Source organism: Cyrtonyx montezumae, unplaced genomic scaffold (assembly GCF_038088225.1).
Source record: "Cyrtonyx montezumae isolate F1298 unplaced genomic scaffold, pur_monq_1.0 scaffold_9, whole genome shotgun sequence".
Lineage (NCBI taxonomy): Eukaryota > Metazoa > Chordata > Aves > Galliformes > Odontophoridae > Cyrtonyx > Cyrtonyx montezumae.
In genome coordinates, this window is record NW_027072100.1 from 5,715,398 (window position 1) to 5,739,366 (window position 23,969).

At 48.6% G+C, this 23,969-nt stretch overlaps 2 protein-coding genes across 3 annotated transcripts in view; one reads left to right on the plus strand and one right to left on the minus strand.

The window, feature by feature from the left end:
• STK4 (serine/threonine kinase 4) overlaps positions 1-23,969 on the minus strand; it is a 186,875-nt gene that overhangs the window by 75,449 nt on the left and 87,457 nt on the right. The window lies entirely within an intron of this gene.
• Positions 11,949-23,969, plus strand: part of RIMS4 (regulating synaptic membrane exocytosis 4) — a 47,331-nt gene continuing 35,310 nt past the window's right edge. The window contains exon 1 of the mRNA XM_065754563.1: positions 11,949-12,209. Coding sequence (XP_065610635.1) covers positions 12,113-12,209 — 97 coding nt within the window. The 5' untranslated portion in view covers positions 11,949-12,112. The remainder of the gene's footprint in view (positions 12,210-23,969) is intronic.

Consider the following 23,969-nt stretch of genomic DNA (forward strand, 5'->3'; position numbering starts at 1 on the left):
AGGAGAGGAGGGGGTGGTGATGGCAGCAGGGACAGTGCAGTGTGACCCCCCCAGGCCAGGCGTCCCCATGGCCAAAGACAGTATTCATTGGAGCCATCCCCACACATTCATAGGAGCAGAACACAGCCTGAGAGCACTTGGTGCCACGAGCTGAGCAGAAGGAAATTTGCTGGCAAATTGATTTCTCTCAACAGAGGGCAGTTTAATCATTTAGGCTAATAAGGGCTCAATTATGACTTTGCAACGAGGCCAGTGTTTGGGGCAGCAGGCGGCTGCTGTGGCTGGAGAGCTGCTTTGATGCTCAGCTTCTGGGGCTGGCAGGGGCCCTGCTGTGGGGTGGCCCAGGCACCCAGGACTGCCAAGCTCTGCCCTGCCAGGGGACGGGGAAAGCTGTGCCCCCACACCAATGCCACAGCCATGGTGGCCTTTACAGAGTGGCAGGGACACGCCACATGGGAAACCCATTGGATGTGGCACCCTCCAGCTTCCCTCCTTTGCTGAAGTGCTGAGTGCGTATGGAGATATATAGATGCAGGTCTACGAACATATATTTTCTTATACAGCTCCATTTTACTTGTTTCCCCCTCATCTTATGGGCAGAGTGGGGCTGCTGCTGGCCCTGGAGGGCTGCAGGCACAGGGCAGCCTCAGCACAGTGCTCCTATCCCTCTGTGCCATGGAGTACCTGGAGGGAACCCTGGGAAATGGGATGAGATTAGCAAAGCGGTTGAATTATTCTAAGCTAATAAATTATCCAGTCCAGATGGCTCCCACCATGAATACTATTAAAAAGTCAGGGTAAATTAGGAGATTTGGGACTAACGCTCTTAATTCCTGTGCAGAAGATGCTCTGTGGGGCGGGAGCAGCCCCGGCCCCATGGCTGCCCCCTTGTAGCCCTGCAGGGAGGAGGATGCGCAGATCCATTGCTCTTGTCCCCCACCCCCCGCCCCCCCAACTCCTGTTTCCCCCAGGACACTGCATTGAAGGCTGTGGGGCTGTCTCCCCCTCCATGCTATGGCCGAGGATGGACATACAGAGCACATTCTTATTCAGACAGGGACAAGGAGAATGGAGCTGCCTCCTGCCCCAGGGATGGGATCAGTTGGTGGCAGTGTGTTTTGGTTTGGGATTACCCCAATGAGATGCAGGGTTCGTTATTTGAAGAGTTCAGAGAACTGGTGAGAGCGGGGGAGCAGGGACACGGGGATGTTTGGAGATGGAGCATCCTATTAATACCCCTGCTTGCACAAAAGGTCATCAGCAAACCAAAGAAACATCTGCAAGATCCATTGCTGGGCAGGGAGTGCTGTGGTGAAGGTACCAAAATCCCCATCACAGAGAGAATCAATGGGGTGAGGTGTGGGGGTGGGTGGTAAAACCTTCCCTTGTCCATTTCTCTGGGTTTTTTTTTGGTCTCTTTTGGAGGTTACTGTGACCACTGTGTGCTCTCAGCCCTGTGCTGAAGCTGTGCTTACCCAGGAATTGATTTGCCATGCTTGAGAGGGAAGGAAGCACAGATTAAATGTAAGCTATTTGCTCAGGATCTCAGTTATGCAACTGGACATCGTAGATTAGGGAAGGTGACCTCCTGTAGCGTGGGGATTTATGTTCTGGCAGATATTACATGTCCTGGGATCCAGCACAGCTCGGGATGGAGGAGAAAAACGCTGCATTGCGAACTGTCACTGCCTGTTTGCTGAAAGGCTTTTGACTGACAGCAGCTTGTCATACTGCCAAGCAGGGCTGGGGGGCCGCGAGGTGACACCAGCAGCAGCTCTGGGCAGCCATGCAGGGGCTGTGCGCTGTGACATCCTGGCCGGACAGGGCCACCTGCCCAGCAACATCGCTTCCCATAGCTCTGAGCTCCCTCAGGTCCTTATCTCTTTCTCCCCTCTTCAGACCCTTCTGAATGGCCCAGGTTTTCTCTCTTGATGTGCGATCTTGCAAATGAAAATGATTTCCCAGCAAAGCATCTGCTCCTCAGGCAGCGGCTGTACCACTGCAGGCATCCTGCAGGAGATGCCGCTGGTCCTTCGTGCAAATGTTACATGAAACAAACAAACCAATAAAAGCAGTGGCAGCAGCAAAGGCTTTGGTTGTCTGTGCTGGGAAACATCAGAGCCACGTGTGATAACTGCCCCGCAGCCGTGCCGGGATGGTTTCTGGGCCCTGGGACACCTGCCTGCTGATGGAGTGGTTCAGCCCATCTGGTCGGTGCTGTGCTCACTGGGAAATTATTTCTTTGCTTTGGCTTTAAATGATGAATCGTTGCCTGACAGATTATCCTTTGTTTATCTCCCTTTGTTCCAGTGGCCCTCTTTGCTGCCCGCCCTGGGCAGGAGCTGGGAGCAGAGGCTGCTTTCCCAGTGATTCCCACCCCATGCTCAGGGGCATGGGCAGAGTGCACAAAGTGATGCTTTGGATGCAGGCTGGGCGTAGGGCGAAGGCACCTATAGTGCTCCCCGCCTCACTCCAGCCCCCCAACCCCAGAGCACATGGTGTGAGCCCACCTCTGTGGTAGTTTTCCCTTCCTCCAGCAGAACAGCCCCTATACCGGGGATGTAGGGAATTATTTGTGGTTTAGATAATTTTCCTCAGAAAAATTTGCTGGAGAGGGGGACCATTCACGGGGACTTGTTCCCACCTCACCGCTTGGAGGAGCACTTCTGCCTGCTCGTGGCACGGGCAGGAGAGGGGGACCCCAGCTGCAGTAGAATGGGGAGACTTGCATTTCTCTACAGCACGAGCTCTGCTCAGAGCACAGGCACCAGGACTAGGAACTACAAGTGCCAGAGCCCTCTGTAACTCGGCTGCATCTGGGGCGGGGAAGCTGCAGAAGGTCACAGTGACACCGCAGAGGAACAAGTGTGCTGTGTCGAACCCTGCTCAAGTTTTCGTGCCTTGGTAACAGAGCTGGAGCATCTATAACTAGCAGCAGGTTATTTTTGGCATCTTAACCTATTTTGTAGCTCCCAGGAGGATGAATCCGCTTCTGTTTGACTTTGCAAAGCCTGGATTTCTTTTTGTGTCTGCAGGATGCTGAAATCTGCATTAAAATTCTCCTGCCTCTGCCTCTCTTAGCACAAATATAGGGGTCCTGGCAACTGCCCCTGCTTTGCACAGAGCTCTGAGCCCACAGCCTGGCAGAGGGCTGCGTTGTTCAGGACACTGTTCAAAATAACCATGCATAATGCTGTTACTGCCCTAAAAAGCCCCAGATCTGAGCAGATGTGACACGAGGGTCACGCCTGCTCTCGCAGGAAGGTCACTGGGCGGTGGGCATTGGCTGGAGGTCACTTGGAGAGGTAGAGGTGGGTGCTGGAGGTGGAGCACAGGGGATGGAGCAGGCTCCTGGGGGCAGCTCTCATGGCTCTCCCCATTGCTGCTATGCTCTTCCTCCACTGAGGATGCATCCACCCCATGTTCCCACACTTCTGAAGGTGGGTGCAAGCTCTCTGGTCCTCCAACACACTGTGTGACTTCTGCTCTGCCTTCCTCCTGCTTCTCCCACACGGAGAATTAGAGAAAGACAGGAAAATATTTAAGCCGGAACGCACGGATCCGTCACAATCAAAGCACTTCACAGAACTGACTGCATTTCACTGCAATTTTGTTTTGAAAGCAACCCAACAAGAAAGCCTGGCAGCATGAAGATGTCTTCTTTCAGTGTTTTCAGGAGAAGGAAAACCTTTCTTCTCCATTCTGAAAAGGCTCTTCACTGCTGAAATTGTTTCAGAAAATGGCTAAATCGACAGAAGTTAAATTAAAAAGTGAAAGTCTTCTGGGGATGGGTCCAGTCAATGCGTTCTGCTGGGGAAGGCAGAGCTGCTCTGAGCATCCCCATGTGCTCAGGTGTGCCAGTCCTGATGAACGTTAACCCACACACATTTAATGAGACTCTTCCTTTGGGAAAGAATGGAAATGGACCTGAGCCATTGGAGCTCACGTTGCCCACACTGTACTGCGTGGTCCGTGTGGTTCCCGGCGGATCCGAAGAAGAGCTGGCACCTTACATGCTGATACTGAGTGAGTGTCAAATTCCTCCTTACCTTATTTCTCCCTTCTTCACCTTTTTACTGAAACAAACTGCCAGCAATTCTTGGGCCTTGTACGACAAGGTAGTTATCTCTGCAGACAGCCAGCAGCAGATTTATTGACCTCTAAGACGCATTGAAACCATATTTTCTCTCATCTGACAAGCGTGCTATTTTATTAAAACAGTTTTTCAGCAATTCTGAATCACTGACGCAACTCCATTTTGTCAAAAGCAAGCTGAAGATGTTTTCCACCGGAGACAAGGGGATGGAGCTCAGCACTGCTCTGTCTTGTGAAATGGAGAGCATCAATCCCGTAGTGTTCAGAATGGAGGCCAGAAAAAGGCAGGTTTTCAGACAGCCATGATAAACTTCTTAATAACTGAACTTGAAAGTGAGGGAGTCTTTTTGGCAGAAAAATTAGCAGATATGGGAAACTGTTGGTACAGTATTTTCAGTGAACATTCCAACGTGTGGGCCTCGTGTTTTGAAGACTGGGAGCAATTTGGGTGAACTTGAAGATCTCTCCGCAGCAAAAAGCATGAAACCCAGAAGGAATTGTGTTTGTACTGTTGTCAGCGATGCCCTCCAAAAGATTGGCAAAGGTGAATGATTGGAGGAGCTTTCAAATGTTAAAAAAAATACTGAAATTAAATGTGAAGAGGGGAATAAAAATAAGACTGGTGAGATAAGAAGCACAGTGATAAATTCGAGTACTTTGTGCAGAATGCAGTCTGAGAGAGAACATGGAAATATTATCTGCTTTTTTACTGGTGCTACCAGGAGCCAATGATAAAAAAAAAATACAATAGCTCTGAAACTACTAAAGCAATCAATGTACAAATGAATTCCCAGGATATGCTTGTGGTGCATTTACATTATGCCTCTTAAAATGAAACTTTCAGGAGACAGACACTTCCCAGTCTCTTCCGTCCCCTCCTATGGTTTCCTAAGGACCAAGAGAGGAGTTGCACCACTGGGAAAACCAACCTGTTGATGATGTATTTGACATGTGAGCTATAGCAAATGATTTGTTGGCTTTAGGACAGGTTACATCAGAAGACAAGAGGTTTTTGAGAAGCCAAGTTGGCTTACCACTGAAGGCTCCAGCACGCTCCTGAGGTCCCTGTGTATTTGCAAGGTGATGCCACATTGGAGGGTATGATGGCAAAATGTGTGGCGTCACTTGGCTGGGCTGGCTTTCAGTTTGTAGGTACACTGTTGGAGTCTCAGCTTTCAATTACTTATCTTGTACAGTCTTCTGCGAGCAATCTGCTGGGGGCTCCTTATGTAACACTATTCCTACTGACTTCAGCAAAAATGCTGCAGTGTGAAAAATGTGCATAATATACAACAAATTTAGCCCCGTTGGTACCTACAGACGTGTGAGCCCTTTTTATCGTTTTTGGAACGTGGTTGCAACAGCCTGGGGGAAGGAGGAAGGGAAAAAGAAGAAAAAGGGTAAAAGCAGCCGTGCAGGCAGCACCAGAAAATTACCACCACGCTTTGCCAAGCTGTTGCTAGCTCTCGGGGGGAAGAAAAAGCATTTTTGCCTCTCCCCGTTGCCCAGCCACTCCATCCTGCAGGACACGACAGCAGCCCCAGCACAGCCACCACCCTTGGAGATCTGTGTCCTCCCGTGAGTGTGGCAGTTTCTCTTTCCTGGACACAGCTTTGCTCTAGCTACATTGCATCACCGCTCATTCTATAAATCTGTCAATGTCTATTCGAGCCCGGAGCAAATCCATTTGCTACAACTTTTACAAGTACTAAAGCCCATCTGTGGGAAGTCACACACGGGATTATTTCTGTCCTCTTCTCATTACAGACTCAGCAGTCTCATTTAAAAAGATATTTCCCAATCCAGGCTGGGAGTATGTACAAAGTCGCCCCAGTGCCAAAGGCTTCAGCCCTACCAATGATGCCCAATGGAGGGAGCAGAGATGAGACATGTTGCAGCATGGAGCACTGCAGCCACATGTTCTGGCAACTACAGAACCCAAATTCTAACAGTAAATGCACCCATGTATGCGTGCAGGGGAACAGGGTGCAGCCACAGCCGTCAGAGAAGTAAGCCTGAATCCTTCCAAGCATGACCTGGGATGAGTGCCATACTACTGCTATGTAATTTGGCTCTGCAGCTCTGAGCTATCCGAGTTCTTCAGCCATCATTACTTTGCTTGGTTATCATTCATACATTTCTATATGCTAGTTTGCTTGGAAGAAAGAGGTTGGAAATTTACAACTAGAGTGGATCAGTCTGTATTTTTGGAATTGGAGCCGAATTACCCACCAGTTGAAGCATTATTGTGTTTTACAATAATTGCTGATTAAAATTCAAATGCACTAAATTCCACCTGTCACTCCCAGCATCGCCTCCTCTTGTGACAATGCCAGTGCCACGAGCAGCTATGAATGAAAGGAGTGAAGGAAGCAGTTTGTCTGCACAATTCTATGCTTTCATTCAGCCACAATCTGTTAAATCCTCGCTCCTAAACCCTCAGGATATCTTCCACAAAATGTCTGCTCTGCAGGATGGTTTGTACAGCGAAGACACTGTGGCTCAGATTTGCAGGGGCAGCTCCTTTGTTTCCATACCCATGCAGGACTGACCCCTGATGTCTGAGCTGCAGCTCTCTCTCGTTTGGGGCCAGTCAACCTGACACTTCAATACACAGACACTTAGGATTACTGATCTGCTTTCCAGGTGAGATTTTCTCCTACAAAGCCTTTCAGAGGAGCTAGATGGGCTGTGTAAGTCCTACTCAGCCTCTTGGGTGTGCTCCTCAGATGTAGGATGTGCCTCAAGCCCAGCTCTGTTGAACTTCTCCATGATTGTACAACCTCTGACTGCTTAAACTCCCCACTCCTTTCCTTCTCTCCCGGTGCCTCCTCCAGTTCAGCATTTTTGGCTTTCTTCCTGCTTTTGATTTCTCATTTTCTTTTTCTCTCAAGCTTCTGCTTTCGGTGTATAGCATTTCCAAGCCCAGAGAGCTGAGGAGTGGCCTCCAGAGAGGTGCTGTGCTTATGATAAATCAGGGCAGGGGATAAGCAAGCACTTGCTCCTTAGAGTATTTTTTCCATGCAGATATTTCCTGTTCCCTTTCACTTGTGGCTGAATTTTGCAACAGAAAGCACTTGTCTGCAAATGGCCGCTACCTGTACTTCATCAGTCTGGGCCCATGTTTCAGTCCTTCGGATCTTCAGAAAACAAACAGCCTGAAAAAACACCTCTGCTGTCTGAATCAAAGTGGGAGAAAAAAGACAACAAATCAACACCTGAGAAGGCAGAGTGAAGCAGAGATTGTCAACTGAAAGATATCCTACAGCAGTACTCAGCCCATCCATGCAGCCCTGCTCCCAGCGGGTGGAAATCACTGAATGGGCTGAAACTGAAGTGAGTCGATGCCAACAGTAAGAACAGAGTGCATGGTCTGGTGTGAAGCCTCAAAACTTCTTAACCCTTGGAAAAAAGGCTGGCTAGGCAAATATGAGAAGAAATGGGGATAGCAAGAAGAGGGAATGTAGGAGTGAAAGATGATGGCTCAGCATCTTGTTGCTCACCTTCCTGGCTCTGTCTCCTTGGTGGTTTAGCACATTGCAGGCTTGTTTCTGATAACTAAGGATAGAGAGAGAGATGACTACAACTACAGGATATTAAGAGAGAAGGGTGGAAAAACAGAAAGACTGAAAACAAATCTGCTTATCAGTGGGGCTTGGGGTTTAAAGAAGGGCAGTTCATTCTGGACTGTGCACCACACTGCATGCTGCACTGGCCAGCTTCCTGCAGCAGCAGTGCTTGCTATGCCACAGCAGGGCACGGATGGGGTTGGGCTGTCAAGAAACTGAAGCACTCAGCTTCCCTGGATTCCAGCCAGCAAAGGATGCTGTAAAAACCTGTCTGGACGCTTTGGCAATGTGCACTATTTCCCATGGACAATGTAAGTTTGCTGAGGCTAGAAAATAAGAATGCCTATATTAGCAAAAAGCTGAAGGTAGGCTTGAGATCAAAGCAGGAAATCTGCATTCAATTCCTAACTCCAAAAGAGCTTTTCCTTATGTGGTCTCGGGCAAACCAAGTAAAACTCCCATGCTTCATACCCTGCACTTGTATAAGAAAAATTATACTGCTTTCTGTTATTTGTCTAGACTATGCAGACAGTGAGCTCCTGGGGAAGAGATGTTTTCTACCACATGTTTGTACAGCGTCTGGCTCCTCAGAGCATCAGTCTTCAATATCCTCACAACACAGATAACAAGGAATAAAAATAAAAATAAATAATAATCCTCTCACTCCAGCATATAAAATATATCTTCCCAAGCTGACCCGGACACCCAAGACTCAAGATAAAAAAATAAGTGGCGTGACTAGTTGGAAGAGAAAGAGGAAGTAGGAAAAATCTATCAGAGCTTTCCATGGTTCAATCCATCAGAGCCTGCTTCACTGGGGAAACAATCAATGAACCACTTCCACTGGAGCAGCCGCAGACAGGCTGTTCTGGGGGCAGTAAATCCTTGCGTTTGTTTGTTCTCAGTTACACTCAGCTTATTTACAGCTCCGCAGGAATCTCCCTCCTTGCTTATCCTCACTCTTCTGAGTTTCTCCCAAGGATCATTCTGTTCTTGCTGACCAGTGAAGAGCACTTCCAGGCTAACAGCTGCCAGCTTCACTTCTTTGTTGCCCTTAAACATACTGTCTTCTCCAGCCATCCAGAGGGCATTATGACTTTAACTGTCCCTCTGAATTCCAGCTGTTGACATATTTTGACTTGATTAAAGGCAGAGGTTTTTGGTTTAGGATGTTTTGGCTCAGTTAGGCAAGCCCCTGCCTTAAGAAACATCATCTTAAAGCAGGCAGAGGAGGGGTAGATGACACCAAAGTTAATGGATGATACTGAGAGCACTCAGATCATGCATGGGTGAAGAAAGCAAAGGACAGAGAAGAGCACTGAAAATCACTCGGCGCCTGAGGGAGCAGAGATCCAAACCACAGGTTAGGCTCTGTCCATTACCTACTGGTCCCTCTGCCAAAATTGTGCTTTAAAATGCAGTGGAACAAGAGACATTCAGGTGACTACAGCATAATTCAAGACTAAATTGCTGCTCCTTATTTCAGAACTTCCTTATATGCTTGGAACAAATAGAAAGCAGCTCTCAGCACTTCTAGGTAGCTCCTGGGAACCTGGAAGCAGATTTTGATTCACAGATGTCCTTTGCTCCTCAGATTGCATGCGCTGCCAGGTCTGGTAGACAGGAGCTGTCTAACAGCTTTAATGCACTTGGATTTGTCCCTATAGCTCTGCTAATGCCTTGATTGGTGCTATTGAAATCACTTCTTAAGCATATGGTAATACATTCCTCACTGATGTTCTTGCCTTTCAAAACTCAGACCTGGAGTCATCATTGTCTGTAATAAGTTCATTCTGTTCCTTCTGCTTTATAGCCTGCCCATCCTTTGATGAAGGAATTAATGCTGTTCCAGAGCAAATTTTGATTAGTTTTTGGATTAAGAAATGCACTTGCTATTGGTAAGCCTTGAAAACCCAGTTTAGCATCTGAAACTCAAATGACCTTTACTATTCCGTATGGATCACCAGTAATAAAAACAGTGTATGCTAGGGTCAGGGAATGCACTAATGGGTCTTAATTACCCTGAAAAGCCTCACCTGAGTCCCTCAATAGGCACTCCATTTAAACTCCATTCTGCCACCTTCAGCTCTTGCCTGTGCCGTGTTAGAGGTGAACCTGCCTCAGTTGTATTCCTGTGCTGGTACCTGGCTTTCCTTGGCTGACCTTGGAGTGCGTGTGCCATTAGGACGTGCTGCCTGCAGTGTGGGGCTCTGCCTGAGCGCTGAGGGTGCTGCTGTGCTGTGACCTCCTGTTTCCCTGCTCAGGGAGCAGCCTTGCTTGCCTGGCACTGGCAGCATGTGTATGCTGCAGCCCTGGAAGGGCTTTCAGGTGATTCTGTGGGTTTATTTATTAACTGTTTGGGAGAAAAGTACAGTTGTTATTATGAGCTGTAATTCTTATGTCTTTTTACCGTGCATGGAAATAAAAAGAAAGGCAATGTTTGCAAGCATGAGGTCTTTAACTCTATTACAGCCTTAGAGCTACTGTGGGTTTGAGGCAAGTACTAGATGTGACCGAGCCCAGGGTGTCCTCTGTGGTCATCTTCTGTTTTCTGTAGCTGGGCTCCAGCATCTGAGAATATTTTTCTTTCAGGTTGCTGCTCAGTAGCACCCAGCTTACAGCAGCTACAGCCATACTTTTCCCTTAAACAATACCCTGGGCTCTGACCTGCATTTTGTGAGAGCACTGATAGGCCTGTGATGCTGCAGTCTGTGTGGGAGCTCGTGGTGGTGGTGGTGGGTGAACAGAGCAAGTGTCTTCCTTTGTGCTTCCAGATAACAGCATCTCTGATGGGGAGAGTAAATTACAGATAGAAAATGTGCTCCACTTCCTCCCTATCCAAGGCATAGCTACAGTGAGTAAGGTATGTTGGTTCCCTCCCAAAATGGGTAAGGGTGATGTCATGATGTCTATGCCACTTCAGAGCAAGCAGTGATCAGCTCCTCCGGACAGCTGGTGCGTCTGAGCCAGTGCCAGCAATTCTCTGAGAGGCGGGCCAAGAGAAATCCAGGCACCTAGCCTTTGGAAATGAGCTGAAATTCACTCTGTTTCTGCAGCACCCAAAATTCCCATCAGAACTATTAAATGGTGTTGCAGAGCCAGCCTGAAAGCTCAGGTGGAACAGGCTGTGGAGGCCTGTCCTTACCGTGTGTGGACCCTGGGTGCCGCGGTGGGAGCAAGCTTTGGTCTGCCTGAGGGTAGGAAGGCCCTACAGGGGGTCCTGGGCAGGATGACTGCTGGGCAGGGGCCAATGGGATGAAGTTCAACAAGACCAAGTGTTGTGGCCAAAGTGTAGGACCCAACAGCCCCACACATTGCTACAGGCTTGGGGTGGCTGGAAGGCTGTGTGGAAGAAATGGACCTGGGGCTGTTGGTTGATGCTTGACTGAACGTGAGCCAGCAGTGTGCCCAAGAAGGCCGATGGCATCCTGGTGTGTATGAGAAATAGGGCAGCCAGCAGCACAGGGAGCGATCATCCCCTGTGCTCAGCACAGGTTGGGCTGCACTGTGAGTGCTGTGCTCAGCTGTGGGGCCCTCAGTACCAGACAGACCCTGGGGCCAGAGAGGGGCAGTGGGGCTGTGAGGGGTCTGAGCACAATGGGGTCTTGTGGGGAGCGGCTGAGGGAACTGGGATGGCTCAGCGTGGGAAAGAGGAGGCTCAGGGGAGGCATTATTGCATCTACAACTCCCTGAAAGGAGTTGTGTGAGGTGGGGGTCGGCCTATTTTTTCCAGGTAATAGTGGTAGAATGAGAGGTGATGGTGTCAAGTCGTGCTGGGGAGGTTCAGGTTGGCAATGAGGAAAACCCTGTCAGAGAGAGCGGGGATGCAGTGGCACGGCTGCCCTGGGAGGTGCAGGAGCACTGTCCCTGGAGGTGTCCAAACCCATGGTGATGCTGAGGGATGTGGGCAGTGTCGGTGGTAGGTGGACAGTTGGATTTAACGATCTCAGAGCTCTTTTCCAACTTTAATGATTCTACAACTCTTCGCTTCAATTTTCTGCTGCTTGATGAGATGTGTCTGGGAGACAGAAGGCTCTGTTGGTGAATACCCCTCGGGACCCGCGGACCGCCCTTTGGACCGCGACCTCCTCGTTCCGGAGGTTCATCCCCTCCTTACGCGGGTGCGGACCGGCCCCGGGCTCGGCAGCCGCCGTGAGGCGCGGCCCGGGGCGGCCCTGCCTTCGCGCCGCCATTGGCGCGGCCGGGCCGGGCTGGGCGCGGGGCGGGGCGCCGCTCAGAGCGCCGTGCGGCAGCAGGTGGCCGCGCTCCGCACCGAGCTCCGCGCTCCGCTCCGCACCGCCTCGCCCCGCCGCCTCGCCGAGGCCCCCGCCGCAGCCAAGACGCCGCGGGCCGTGCTCCGAGTGAAGAATGGGGCGGCCAAGCTGGCCAAACCGCCCGCGGCGGCGGCGGGCGAAGCCCCCGGAGGCGCCCCCGGCTCCGGGCTCTTCATGGAGCGCTCGCAGAGCCGTCTCAGCCTGTCCGCCTCCTTCGAGGCCTTGGCCATCTACTTCCCCTGCATGAACAGCTTCGACGAGGAGGACGCGGGTACGGGGAGCGGCGGGCAGCGCCCTGCGGGGGCCGCGCGTGTCCGTCTGTCCGTGCGTGCCCTGGGGGGGGTTGGGATGCGGGGCGGCGGACACGGGCGTGCGGCGCTCCGGCCCCACGGGTTGGGTGCTGCCACGCGTGCCCGTGCCGGAATAAAGGAGGAGGTTTATTTTCACGCGCTCGCCCTTCTGACTGATGGCAGAATCCAGGTTTGTGCGGATGAGCCGCTGAGCTCCCTCCTGCGTGAGGCGTTAAGGGGCAGCGCTGGGGGAGGAGGTGGCTTTGCTGCTGGCTGCAGGGCTCGGGCTGCTTGTTTGGGGCTGACGTTAGCACACCGTGCTGCTTTCGGGATGCGGGAGCGGGGGAATAATTCAATCGAACACGGGCAAAGTAGATCACGAAATGAGTACAGAATCCTTTCAGAACGGTTGTGGTGACATCTTTCTGCTGCACGACGGCAGTTGGTTGTGTTGGTAACATAAAGGCAGGCTTCAAGGAGAGGGCTGTCTGTAAGCAAAGCGGGGTAACAGTGGGGCTGAACGAGGGAAGGGCACTGGGGAGTGGAGGGTGGCTCAGCAACTACGTGGGGAGCCCTCCACACATGGCTGGAGGACTGGTGATGGGTGCTTCTCCCAGTACACACTGAGTCTGAACTGTACGTGAATCCTCTGAGCAGCAGATGATGAAAGTTGGTAACTAAGGCATGTTTTAGCATGGACTGTGATGGTTGCATCCTTCAAAATGCCGGCATGCGCCTTTGTTAGCTCATCCCAGGATGTGCAAATGCCAGCAGGAATTCATGGGCAAATCAGTGCTGCTGCACCTTTAACGTTATTGTTTCTAGAGGAATTGACGTAAGAATAAATTCATCGTCTGTGATTAACTTGTGATTGTCATCAGTGTCTTGTGAGGATGCTGGGGAGCGGGCAGAGGATTGTATCCCCCAATGGACATGTATTTAATTTTGTTCTCCAAATGTTGCCTGTGATTTATTTTCAGTTCAGGTTTGGTTTCAGTGTGTGGTGATAACGGGAGCTTTGGGAAGTCCTGGCGCTGTTGCTTCAGAAATGATTAATGGTGAGACATGCTCGAGTACCAGAACCTGACACAGTGCCCTGGACAGTGTTTCATTCCCTGGAGTCCGACCTCTTTGCTCTGTGCAGGGTGACGGTGAAACAAATACCTTCTGTTCCAGTGCTTAGAAAAATGGTTTTGCACAGAACTGTATTTATTTATTCACACTTACTGAATGCTCATGCATGAATGCTAATAGGCTGCTCTTAATACAACACAAGTGCTTGTCTCTGAATTAAATGAATCTACAATTAAGACCTCGTTCTCCAGCAGTGTATTAGTGGCTCTTGCCTGTCTGAGTTAGTCTCGTTAATAAAGCTGTTGGGGTGATGCTCAGTACATTGAGGATGTTGCAGTATTGTTCCTGTGTTTTCTGCCTTTTAATGTGCATCCAGACGTGTGTGAGCCAGCAGCAGCAATGAGTGTGTGCTGCTGCCTGAATTTTTTTTTTGTTTAGAAAGTAAATATCATGAAAGGGAGACTTATAAGAGAAGTGATGAGATTGTACCAGGAGGTATTCTGTAGTGTCCATCCCCATGCATGGCCCTGAAATAGTGAGATTCTGACCACTTTGAGTTGCAGTGTGATTTCTGTCCAAAAAAAAATTATATGTATCTTGATCACTCCATCATGGAGATGAATGCTGCATTTGGCAAGGTGTTCTCCATAGGAGACAGCAGCAGAGAAGAAATAAAATTGATCCTATGAGCACTGACAAAGTAACAGTCTTATTTCAGACAGACACATCATCCATTTTGTCTGAAGCTCAGAACTGCATCTTTAAGAGAGTACTCATCCTATGGAAAAGAAACGAGGAGTTGATGGATGGCTGTGCCATCCCTCTGGCAAGGGGAAGCAGCCTGATGAGAACTGGGATCTGCAAACAAGGAAAACTTTAAGCTCATCACTAAAGTTACTTCAGGTGGGTCAGGTGGAAGGGGTGTGGGAGGAAATTTGTCAGTGCCCATGCTGAGAGGTGTGGTGGTGCAGCAGCTGCCAGCCAGGTTTGGCCAGTGGTGGTAGTATGTTTAGGTTCTGCATTTCCCACTTTTTGTCTTGGAAAATGGATCTGCTTTTGAGAAATGCTTTGACTTGTAGTGTGTCCTTTTTTGCACTGGCCCTTTTGTTCTATACTGTCCATCCTCTGCACAGCAGAGGAGAAAACTCTCACAATCTTTTATAGCTTTTCTGCCAGCCATGAAACTTGAGAGGTTTAACTGATTTCTCAGCTGCAAAGTGGATGCAGGTGATGCCTGCACAAGCCACATAGTGTGCAGAAGCAGGAGGCCAATGTGCATAGGACAGTGATGGGACCAAAGAACCAAGGAAGTGGGGGTCTTTGGACACTTCCTGAGCTATCGTCCCATAGTGAGGGTGTGCTTGAGCCTCTGGTGTGTGCTGTGGCAGACAGGACCATGTGCCTCTTGCCAAAGAGGCCGATGTGGAGCAGCTCTGAAATTTGCACTCCTGTGCTGTGATACCCTGTTCACTCCTCAGCTGCCTACACAAAGAGGGTACTGTGAGCAAACACTGGGCTCTGTTCACCAGTAGGCTGCAGAGGGGCTTTGAAATAACAGAAATTGCTGTCTGCACTCAGTAGCATAAGGACACTAGGTTAATCGCTCTTTTGGTCTGGGAATGGTAATGTTGCTGTGCTTCCTGCTGGCTGAGTGCTGCTCTTTGTTCCACCAGGGTCCCCATCAATGTCAGTGAAAGTTAACGATTTTGAAACTGCAGTTATCTGCCTAATTGTTGTCTTAACTTATGCAGATGCCTGTCCTGTGCTCTGATAACGTTTCAGTTATGGAGTAGTAGGCTATAAAGAGGTTCCACAAAATGAAGTGTAGATGTCCAAATGGATATGTACCTGTGGCTACAAAGTAGGTTTACTTACCAGGATCATAGGTGTGGTGTTGCTCTCCTGCCCTGCTGGGATGTGATAGGCTGCCTGCCACCCAGGGCCCTGTGCTCTCCTGACTTTCTGTCTGCTGTCCATTACAAGCATGCTAACACTATCGTGATTGCCCTCTGTGCATGCATGTTTCTAGAGATGTGAGACTGAATCCCCTGCTTATTCATAAGTGTGAACACAAATCTTGGCTGTTTGGAGAATTTGCCTCAATGCTTTGTCTTGCTCTTGGCTAGAATCAACTCTACTGGTGGCAACATGTCAGAAAAGCCTGAACTGCCAAGTGGCAAGTGCACATGGGTTAAAAATAGCATGCTGGGGATTTATGATGACTGTGGGAACCTGCCTTGTAGACAGCTTGTGATGTCTGGATGCGGGTTGCAACTGAAGCTTGAGTTCTGCAGAACAGAGTGCTTGTAAACCCCCCTTTACCAGGAGAGGTCTTCCACGGCCTTGACCAGAACTGAGGGCAGTCTGCAAGATTAGTGGGAGTGTTCTGCTTAACTTCTACTTGCTCAAGTGAGGATTGGTTGAGAGTAACAGCAGCAGGCTTGGAGCTATGCATGCAAAACCCAAGTGAGCTCTGGGTAGGAACAAGGAGGTGGCCTTGCTGCCTGGGGCAATCAGTGTAAGGGAATTGGGGTCCATGAGCTCTGAGGAGGAATGGACTCACATGCAGGAGCCTGTGTATGACTGAGAATACAGACTGTACTTGCAGGCACAGGTGGGGTAATGCCAAACATTGCTCTGTGCTTAGTAGCGTGCTTTGAAGTCCATGGAGTCTGCAGGGTTGGTGGTGTCTCTTAAAAATGGCATTGCCAACCCTGGGTGCTCTCAGAGCTGGAAGTGGAGGTTGGGTTTCCCTAAGATAGTGATTAAACTTCATGATCCAGGAGCACTTCTCACATCTGGGCATCTGCTCCAGCTGTACTGTGGCTGAGGAACAGACCCTCTCTCTTCCATCCTATGCCCCGATTTCACAGGGAGAAAAATCCTGTTGCACTAATGGAAAGCACCTGAGGTGTGCTCTGACGAGAGGCAGATGCAGCTGTCTGGGAGGTGAGCCATGGCTTGTATTGCCAATACAGCTGCCCTGAAGTCGAGGTATTCATCCCTGTGCTCACGTTAGAGTGACTTGCAGGCCTATGGATACAGGGGAGCTGAGAGGCTTTGTCAACTGAGGCCATAGGTGCACGGTGCTGGAGTCTGATGGGTTTGGAGCCTTGACACAATGGCTGTCTGCTTGGAGACCTCCACCATGCTGTGAGGCACAGGGTGCAGACGTGCCTCAGCCAGCTGGAGCTGAGGGTCTGACAGGGAGAAAATGGTTTCCAAAGTCAAAATGTCTCCTGGATACTGACTGCAAGCCTTCCTCGTGGCAGCTGCTTGTTCTGGAGAGTTGAGCTCGAGATAGAATCCAGCCTGGGCCGCTGCGCACACACACTATCAAGTACTGGCAGATGTACCACACTGTGATCGATTGCTTTGAAGAGGAGCCACATGAAATATGAATGTAACGTTTAATGTTGGGCTGGAATAATGGGCTAGTTGAGGACTTTAAGGTTAGTTTAGGAAAAGCTTTTGCCTTGAGTTGTATCTGTTGGACTTTGCTGATTTTAATCATTAATGTCTATATAATTTTAAACATTGAAGATTCATAAAGTTATTAAGCAGATCTCCTATGCAGGTTTTTAAGTTACCGTGGATGTTCTTCAGTTGTAACACTGCGTTGGATTGGGGTTCATGTGATCTGCAGAGAAAAAGATAATTCAAGTCTTTTTAACGTATATTTACTGAAGTTTAGTCCCTCTATTCCTTTTATCTAAAAGATGTTCCACATTTATAGGATGCTCCAAAACCAGGTTTGTTGGTTCTTAGTGAGGTAGGCAACCTCATCCATGCAGAGAGCATTCAGAGGACAGGGTAATTATTTGTGTGGCTGTAACATCAAGCATTTTTTCTATTAACGTTTCTCAAACAAAATGAAAGTTAATCCATGCAGAGATTTAAACTGTGGGGCTCCTCCAGCATTGAATGCTGCAGGACAAATCCAGATTGGCCTTGGAACAGGTACGTAGGGAGGTGCCCATGTTTGTGGTTGCTGTGTGAGTGGTGGGCTGTGGTTTGAGGGCAGTTCTGTGACAGTATTTCCTTTACACCCATGATAGCTCCTTGCAGAATTCCCTAAGTGCGTGTTGGGTGCTGTTCTACCGTGCTGTAAGCAGAGCACTCCCTTAGGGCCAGGCTGGCTTGCTTTGCCCAAAAGCCCAGCCTGGGGTTGGGGACAGCCTGTCACTGCTGCCAGCCTTTCCTTGGTGGCCACCCAGATTGTGTCTGGGTTTGCAGTCTGGGGGGATGTCAGTGGGATGATGGGGTTTCTGAGGGCATCTGCTGTCCCCACAGGACGGCACTGGTTGTTGCAGCACGCACCTGGAGTCGTGGGAAATGATGATGCTGCCTCCTTCCCTCAAGTGGGACTGTGTCCGATTGGTGCTGTGGGTGCCCCAAGGATGGTGTACACAGCAGCCCTGTGTGTGGTGCTGAGCAGGGCTGCCTGGACACCAGTCACGGGGGAAGGATATCTCTTTCTCTTATTTTGCTGTCAATTTACTCTAAGTAGAGGAGTGTGTCCCTGAAAAGCTTTCTGCCTGGGAGAAACTGTTTCCTTACTGTTTCTATTTCATGTGAAATTAATTCTAATGCAACATTTATTAATTCAAAAGCACTCTGTTCTCCAGGCTAAAAGAAAGGCTTTACTCTGTCAGCTTTCTACATCGGGACAAGTCGTGAAATGCTGTAACTACTTTGCTTCAGCATTTCTGTTTGACAGAATGTATGTATCTGCTTTGCGTAGGGGAGGAATTAGATTTGATTGGAGCAGTTGTTTTAAGAAATAATTTATCTGTGCAATTAGATTCGGAAGCGCTATCTGCTCATATTTGAGTGCCTTGGTTAGATTAGAAACGTGAATGTTTTAATTGGGGAAGTGGTCTGTAAGTGGCCTACACGTTTCAGAAGGGCGATGAGACGCGGTTTGCATGGGTGTCACAGCTCTGCCATCCCCTCTGCTCTTCTTCCCCATCAGACATCTGCCACGAAGCTCCATTTGCGTATTTGAATAAGAATTTCTAGTCCAGTGCTGCTCAACACGCTTTGAATACAATACCCATCTCTGCAGTGGTGGTCCTTGGAGAGTTGCTGTTGTGCTCTGGAAGAGGGTAGAACTGTGCTACATGTATGGGAATGTGTCAGAACAGGGATCGTGCAACATAAATGATTTCTCTGTGGGGGCCATTGCTTTAATTATCTGCTGATGATATGCACAAATTAGGCTCTGCTTTAGTTACCAAACCGTGCTTGCTTGGATTTGCCTTTGTTATCTTATGCTTTGCTTTTGCCAAACTGCGTGCACATGAAGCCTGGGAAGCTGTGATGTAGCCTGACTTCATGTAGGAGTACAGCAAAGCTCAGCAGCCCAATTTTGTAACCAAATCCAGCCACAGTGCAATCACAGTGGCAGACAATTGGTATTTCAGCTTCGTGCCTTAGCACTGTGTCACACAGAACTCGCTCAACCAGCTAAACGTTGAGTGCTCACCAGTTTGAGGAGCACAGTGCCTGTAGAGCTGGACGTCACCTTTTTTGTTAAAACCCCTTTATGAATAAGGGGAATTCACACTGATGTCAGCCCCTCGACTCTTAGGGGCATAGGGTGCAGGGTGTCCTTGAGAGGTCACTCACGTCAGCTTCCCATGAACAGCTCTTCCCATTCAAGATTCCAGTTAGGACAGTTTTGCAGACTAATTTGTAGACTAAATTGTAGACTAAATTGTCCTGGAAATTAAGTGTTACCACTGTGTAGCTCCCAGTGACGTGGGGAACAGTTGATTGCTTCTGGCTTTGGAGCAACACTTCACGTGGCAGAACTGTACTGCCCTGTGCTAATAATCAGGAAACTAATGAAGACAGCTACTGTCTCATCCCTCTCCCTCATTTTTTCAGCCTTGCTGCTTTGTCCCTGCCAAGTTGGGTTTGCTTTTTGCACAGAACAGCATGGTGCAGGGCTGTGGGAAGAGGGGGGTTGTCAGCCCCATGCTTGGGGCACAGCACCCTCAGCATGCATGTGGTGTTTCCACGTGTGTCATTGTTCTGGACTCCCATTTCAGATGCAGTCCCTACCACTTTAAGATTGCAGGATGGCTGCCTGGCTGCTCAGCTGCTTTTTGGTGGTGGTGCATTTAACAATTTCCACATCCAGAAGTTACAGCTTTCTGTGTGTGCCTCTACTGGGTTTCCTCTTACTGATTTGGGTGAACTATTTTATGCCATTGGCATCGCTCTGAATTCTGTACCTCATTGAGGAAGAGCTGTGCTGCTGGGATGAGGGTGGGATAAATGGCCATAAGTGCTTTGTCCTTCAGGAATATTGAAGTGTTTTGAGGATGGTTTTGGCAGCTGAGGAAGTACAGCTCCGTAACTGAGGGTCCGCAGGTGAACTGGAGCATCCTTGAAAATCTGATGCCTCTAGTGCATAGGGAGTTGTCTTTTTTAGTTTCTTTCCCCCCTACCTCCCCAGTGCAGTGCCCAGTTGAGGGGACTGTGAGGTGTGCTTTGCAGTTAATAGAGTAAAGGTAACTGTAGTTACAGTGGCAGGTCTGACTGAAGAGGTTGCGGTCTCCCAACTCATGACATTTGTGGTTTTGTCCCTCTCTGCAGCTTGCCATCCTTCAGGTGTAACATCCCATCTGCCTGCAGGCCAGACCTGCTCCCATGGGTGCGGGGCTCCTGCTGGCTGCCCACCAGCACCCTGTGTATTTGCAGTTAGCAGGGAACTTCTCCTGCCCTGTGGATGGCATTAATTGCTCAGCAGATGTGATGTCTTAAGAAGATTAAGATTTTTCTGTTGGAAAACCAGCTCCTCATTTAGTGCTTCTCAGCGTCTTGGAAAGATTGTGTGGGTGGATGTTTATTTTTCTTTACTATTATTTCTACTACTTACCTTTCCCTTCTTGTGTGGATACATGACATCACAGCACTAGCAAAAAGTTGGGAAAACTTGGTTGGAAAATGTAAAGGTTGCTGCTTTATGTCCATATTTTGTTTTTTAATCCCACTGTCAGGAAAACAGATGAGGAGACTTTTCCCCTTTCTTTGTGCCTGGTAACCCTCCAGCTGTTGGGGACAGCTCACTCCTGGATAACTGTGTCATGGCAAGCAAGACTCAACAGCTTTCTCTGTTTCTTCTGCTCACTGTTGTGAGGTCCCACTGGTGGCTCACAGGTTCAGAGCAGTTGCTCTGCAGCAATTCTGTACAGCCCTTTTAGTGGTGTTTGTTAAAGTTATGGTAAAGGTTGGTAGTGGTCCAGACTAACTTTGACTGCAGCCTAGTGCTTCTCTTCCCTTCAACAAAACAAAACCAGCAAATTGAGTTGCTGCCCCAGTGTTTCCTATTTGGTCAGTGGTGATTTTGGAATGTATGGATCAGAAAGCACAGTGTTTTTTGTACCTTACCTGGGTGATCCACTTACATCTGTCTTTGGGAATCACATAACCCACAGCTACATCCCCTTAGAAACTGAAACCCCAAGTCCTGTGTGAGTAGAAAAGGCAAGGTAGGATGTCAGTGTGCATGGCCAGGCTGAGCAGAGGACCGAGCTCATTTGAGCTCTGTGATTCAAAGAAGTTGATGGAGGATTATTGAGAATGCTGGTCTGGAAACTGGGGCAAGAAATGTTGAAAGTAGGTGTCTGCCAGGCTGAGCTCTGGCCTGCACAGCATATTAAATCAGAGTGATTTATGGAGCTGTTTCTGTTTAAAAGCTTCCTCCTGCATTTTAGAAAGAGGAGCTGCCAGACTGGTCAATGTCCAATCCCCAGGCAGCCGGAGCTGGCTGCTGGCTGCAGCAGGAGCCGTGGCAAAGCTGTAACAGCCATTCCGTGCAGGTTTTGCATGCTGCTACATCCTTACTGCTTCCCAGAAAACAGACAGTGTCAAAATGTTACACGGTATGAGGACATCGCCATGGCAACGTTAGCATCCCATGACACTCACTCTGATGCGGTGGTGTCGGTGCTCGCTGTCATCGTCGTGCTTGCTTTCTCCATCTGGGGCCTTTAGGAATGCCATGCTGCTATTGGTGTGTGTTTCTGCAGGCTCTGCTGGTAGCTGTGGGGCTGATGGTGGGTGAGATGCTCCCTGGTCTTTAGGGTCTCTTAAATAAAGCGTTCCCTTGTGTAACACAGTGGCTCTTGTGTAATTAATCCTGTGCTGTAGATGCTGCCTACCTGTGCTCTTCCTGGGCAGCAGGGATCTGTAGGGTCTCGTACTCTGTCTCCTGCTTCCATTCCCATCTCTGGCATTGGTTTTGGGCTGCCTATAAATACTTCAGTTCTTGCTGCTGCCTCTGCAGTAACAGTGTCCCACTAGGGTTTGCAGTATTGCCTGTCTGTGTTTCTCCCCCTTTTTCTCTATTTATGCATTTCTGCCAGGTGATGTTTTCCAAAATTAGCATCATGGATTTTTTTCACTGAGCAGGCAACACATGTTTATTGGCTCCTTTCCCTTGACACAGAGAGAGTTGTTCTCAATGTTTTATTGATAAGCAAGAGGCTTGGCAAGAAATAATAAAGGTAAGGGTATTTCTATATGGCAGCCAGCAGCCATTCCACCACTGATATTTTCTACTGCTGTTTGACACTAGGGAAGTGCAGCAGGCTTAGTTTAGTTATTGTGCATGAACAGCTTCTGAAAACTGCACGGTTAGACAGCCATTTACCTAATGATTCACCTATCTCCAAGGCATGAGCTGTGGGTGATCGTAGCTGGGGATGTGAGCAATCAGCTTTGCTGTGTGTGCACAGCAAGGCTATGCTCATGCTGCTGCCATAGGATAAAGGGGTCATGCAAGATATATTTCAGGCTTGTGATTCTACCAGCTGGTCTGAAGTATTTCACTTGAAAGGAAGGAGAGGATAAATGGAAGATCTGAGAAAGTACAGGTTGAAAATAAGGGAAGAACTTGACTTGGGATCATCTCTTCTGGACAGTTTCATAACATTAATTCTCAGCTCTCCTCTTGGCACAGGGCTCTGCTTGAGTCATGCCAAAGACCCAAGTTATCTTTCTATGAACTCTTTCTCATCTGTTTCAACTAAATTCCTAGCTTCTGCCTCGTATAGGAGTCTGTGCCTGTGTCCTGTCAGCTCTGTGCCTGCGGAGATGCTCTGTAAGTCCCCAGCTCTGTTTTTCCTAAGACACAGCCCAAGTCGAGTGCCTCTACCACAGCATCGTGTTGGACCTGTTTCACTGTGTTCTGTTTTTGACTCTGTGCTTCCTGGCTCACCTGCTAGTGCCCCATGAAATGTTGGATGGTTGGTTAAGGCAAAATTTGGCTCGCTGCTCTAGGAATAATACCAGGCAAATTATCCACAGCCCATTTTAGTTGGTGAATTTGACTCTGTTTTCACAGTCTGTTCGCTGCAACCATCTGGTGCAGAGAGGCAGCGAGCTTCTAGGACAGGCTTCCTGTGAAAATCAGGAAGTCTTATTTCAGGCCATCATTTTGCTTAATCTCCCAGATTTTATAGAACTGCTTGTTTTCCTCAGCACCTTTCCCTAGAGCCTGAAGACTGGCTTTGCAGAGGTCAGCTGTGGAGGAAAGAAGTGAATCTTGAAGGGGTGGTTGGACCCCATGGTGGCCTGAAAATGTTTGTTAATAACTACTGAGGCTTCTGTCTGTTTTGTGAAGACTGTGTTGTTGTGTGTGGGTTGATCAATACAGAAATGTTCTACTTGTGTCAGTAATGCAGATGACAACAGCATTTGCCCTCTGACATTCAGTTAATGGTTTGATAACTGGATTTTTGCTTTTGTCATATTAAACACTGGTGTTTGGAAACGTTCTCAGTCTTTTATTTCAGTTTGTAAGAAAGGAAAAAAAGAAAAGTGGAACATCCTGATATGAGTACACCTTTCAAGGTTTAGGTGTTGTAAAAGATTCATTGAGCTTAAGCTCTTACAGTCATCAGATTTGAGAGGAAATTGCAGTCAAAAGCAAACACTTGAAAACTTGCTGATCTAAGTGGTCTAATAGTCGACCTGTTTTTCCCCTTCATTTTCCTGTGCTTATCTCTGCAGACCTGCAGGTATTCAGTCCACCAAGGCCGCAGAGCAAAGAGCTGAAGAACTAGGACAGACTTGGATTATATTTAACAGTGCTCTATTTCAACTTGACAACCAGCTATGGAACACCTACAAGTTTGCAACTGTGATTCACTAGGAAGCGACATTAACTGATGTCACGTTGTATTAATAGCTGCAGAATTGTAACTGCATTTAGCAGTGAGCTTCATTAACAGTCTCTACAAACACACTGACAACCGTTTGAAAACCTGAAAATATTAGGTATGGATAAAAATGGTTTGTGCCATAGAGGAACCTCCCTGTGCTGCCAAATGTGTTTACAGCAAGTTCTTGCAGGTGTTATGCATAGTAATTCCTCTTCATCACTTTCAGTAGGTCTTGCTGCTGGAAGGGAACGTTTGAGGTCTGATCTACATTCCTAAATTAATTAGGTGCTTGTAATCTTAATTGGGGCTACACACAAGCATGCGTGGCTGTTCTCAAGAAAAATGCTGTGGCCACAAGTGGAAGCTGTCCAACAACTACCCAAATAGGGCACGCTGTTGCTGTGGGAAGCTTTTGGTCCTTCGTGGTTTCTTGCTGGATGCTGGATTTGGTTGGAAGCACGGTTCTCACGCATTGCCTGTAATGGGCTC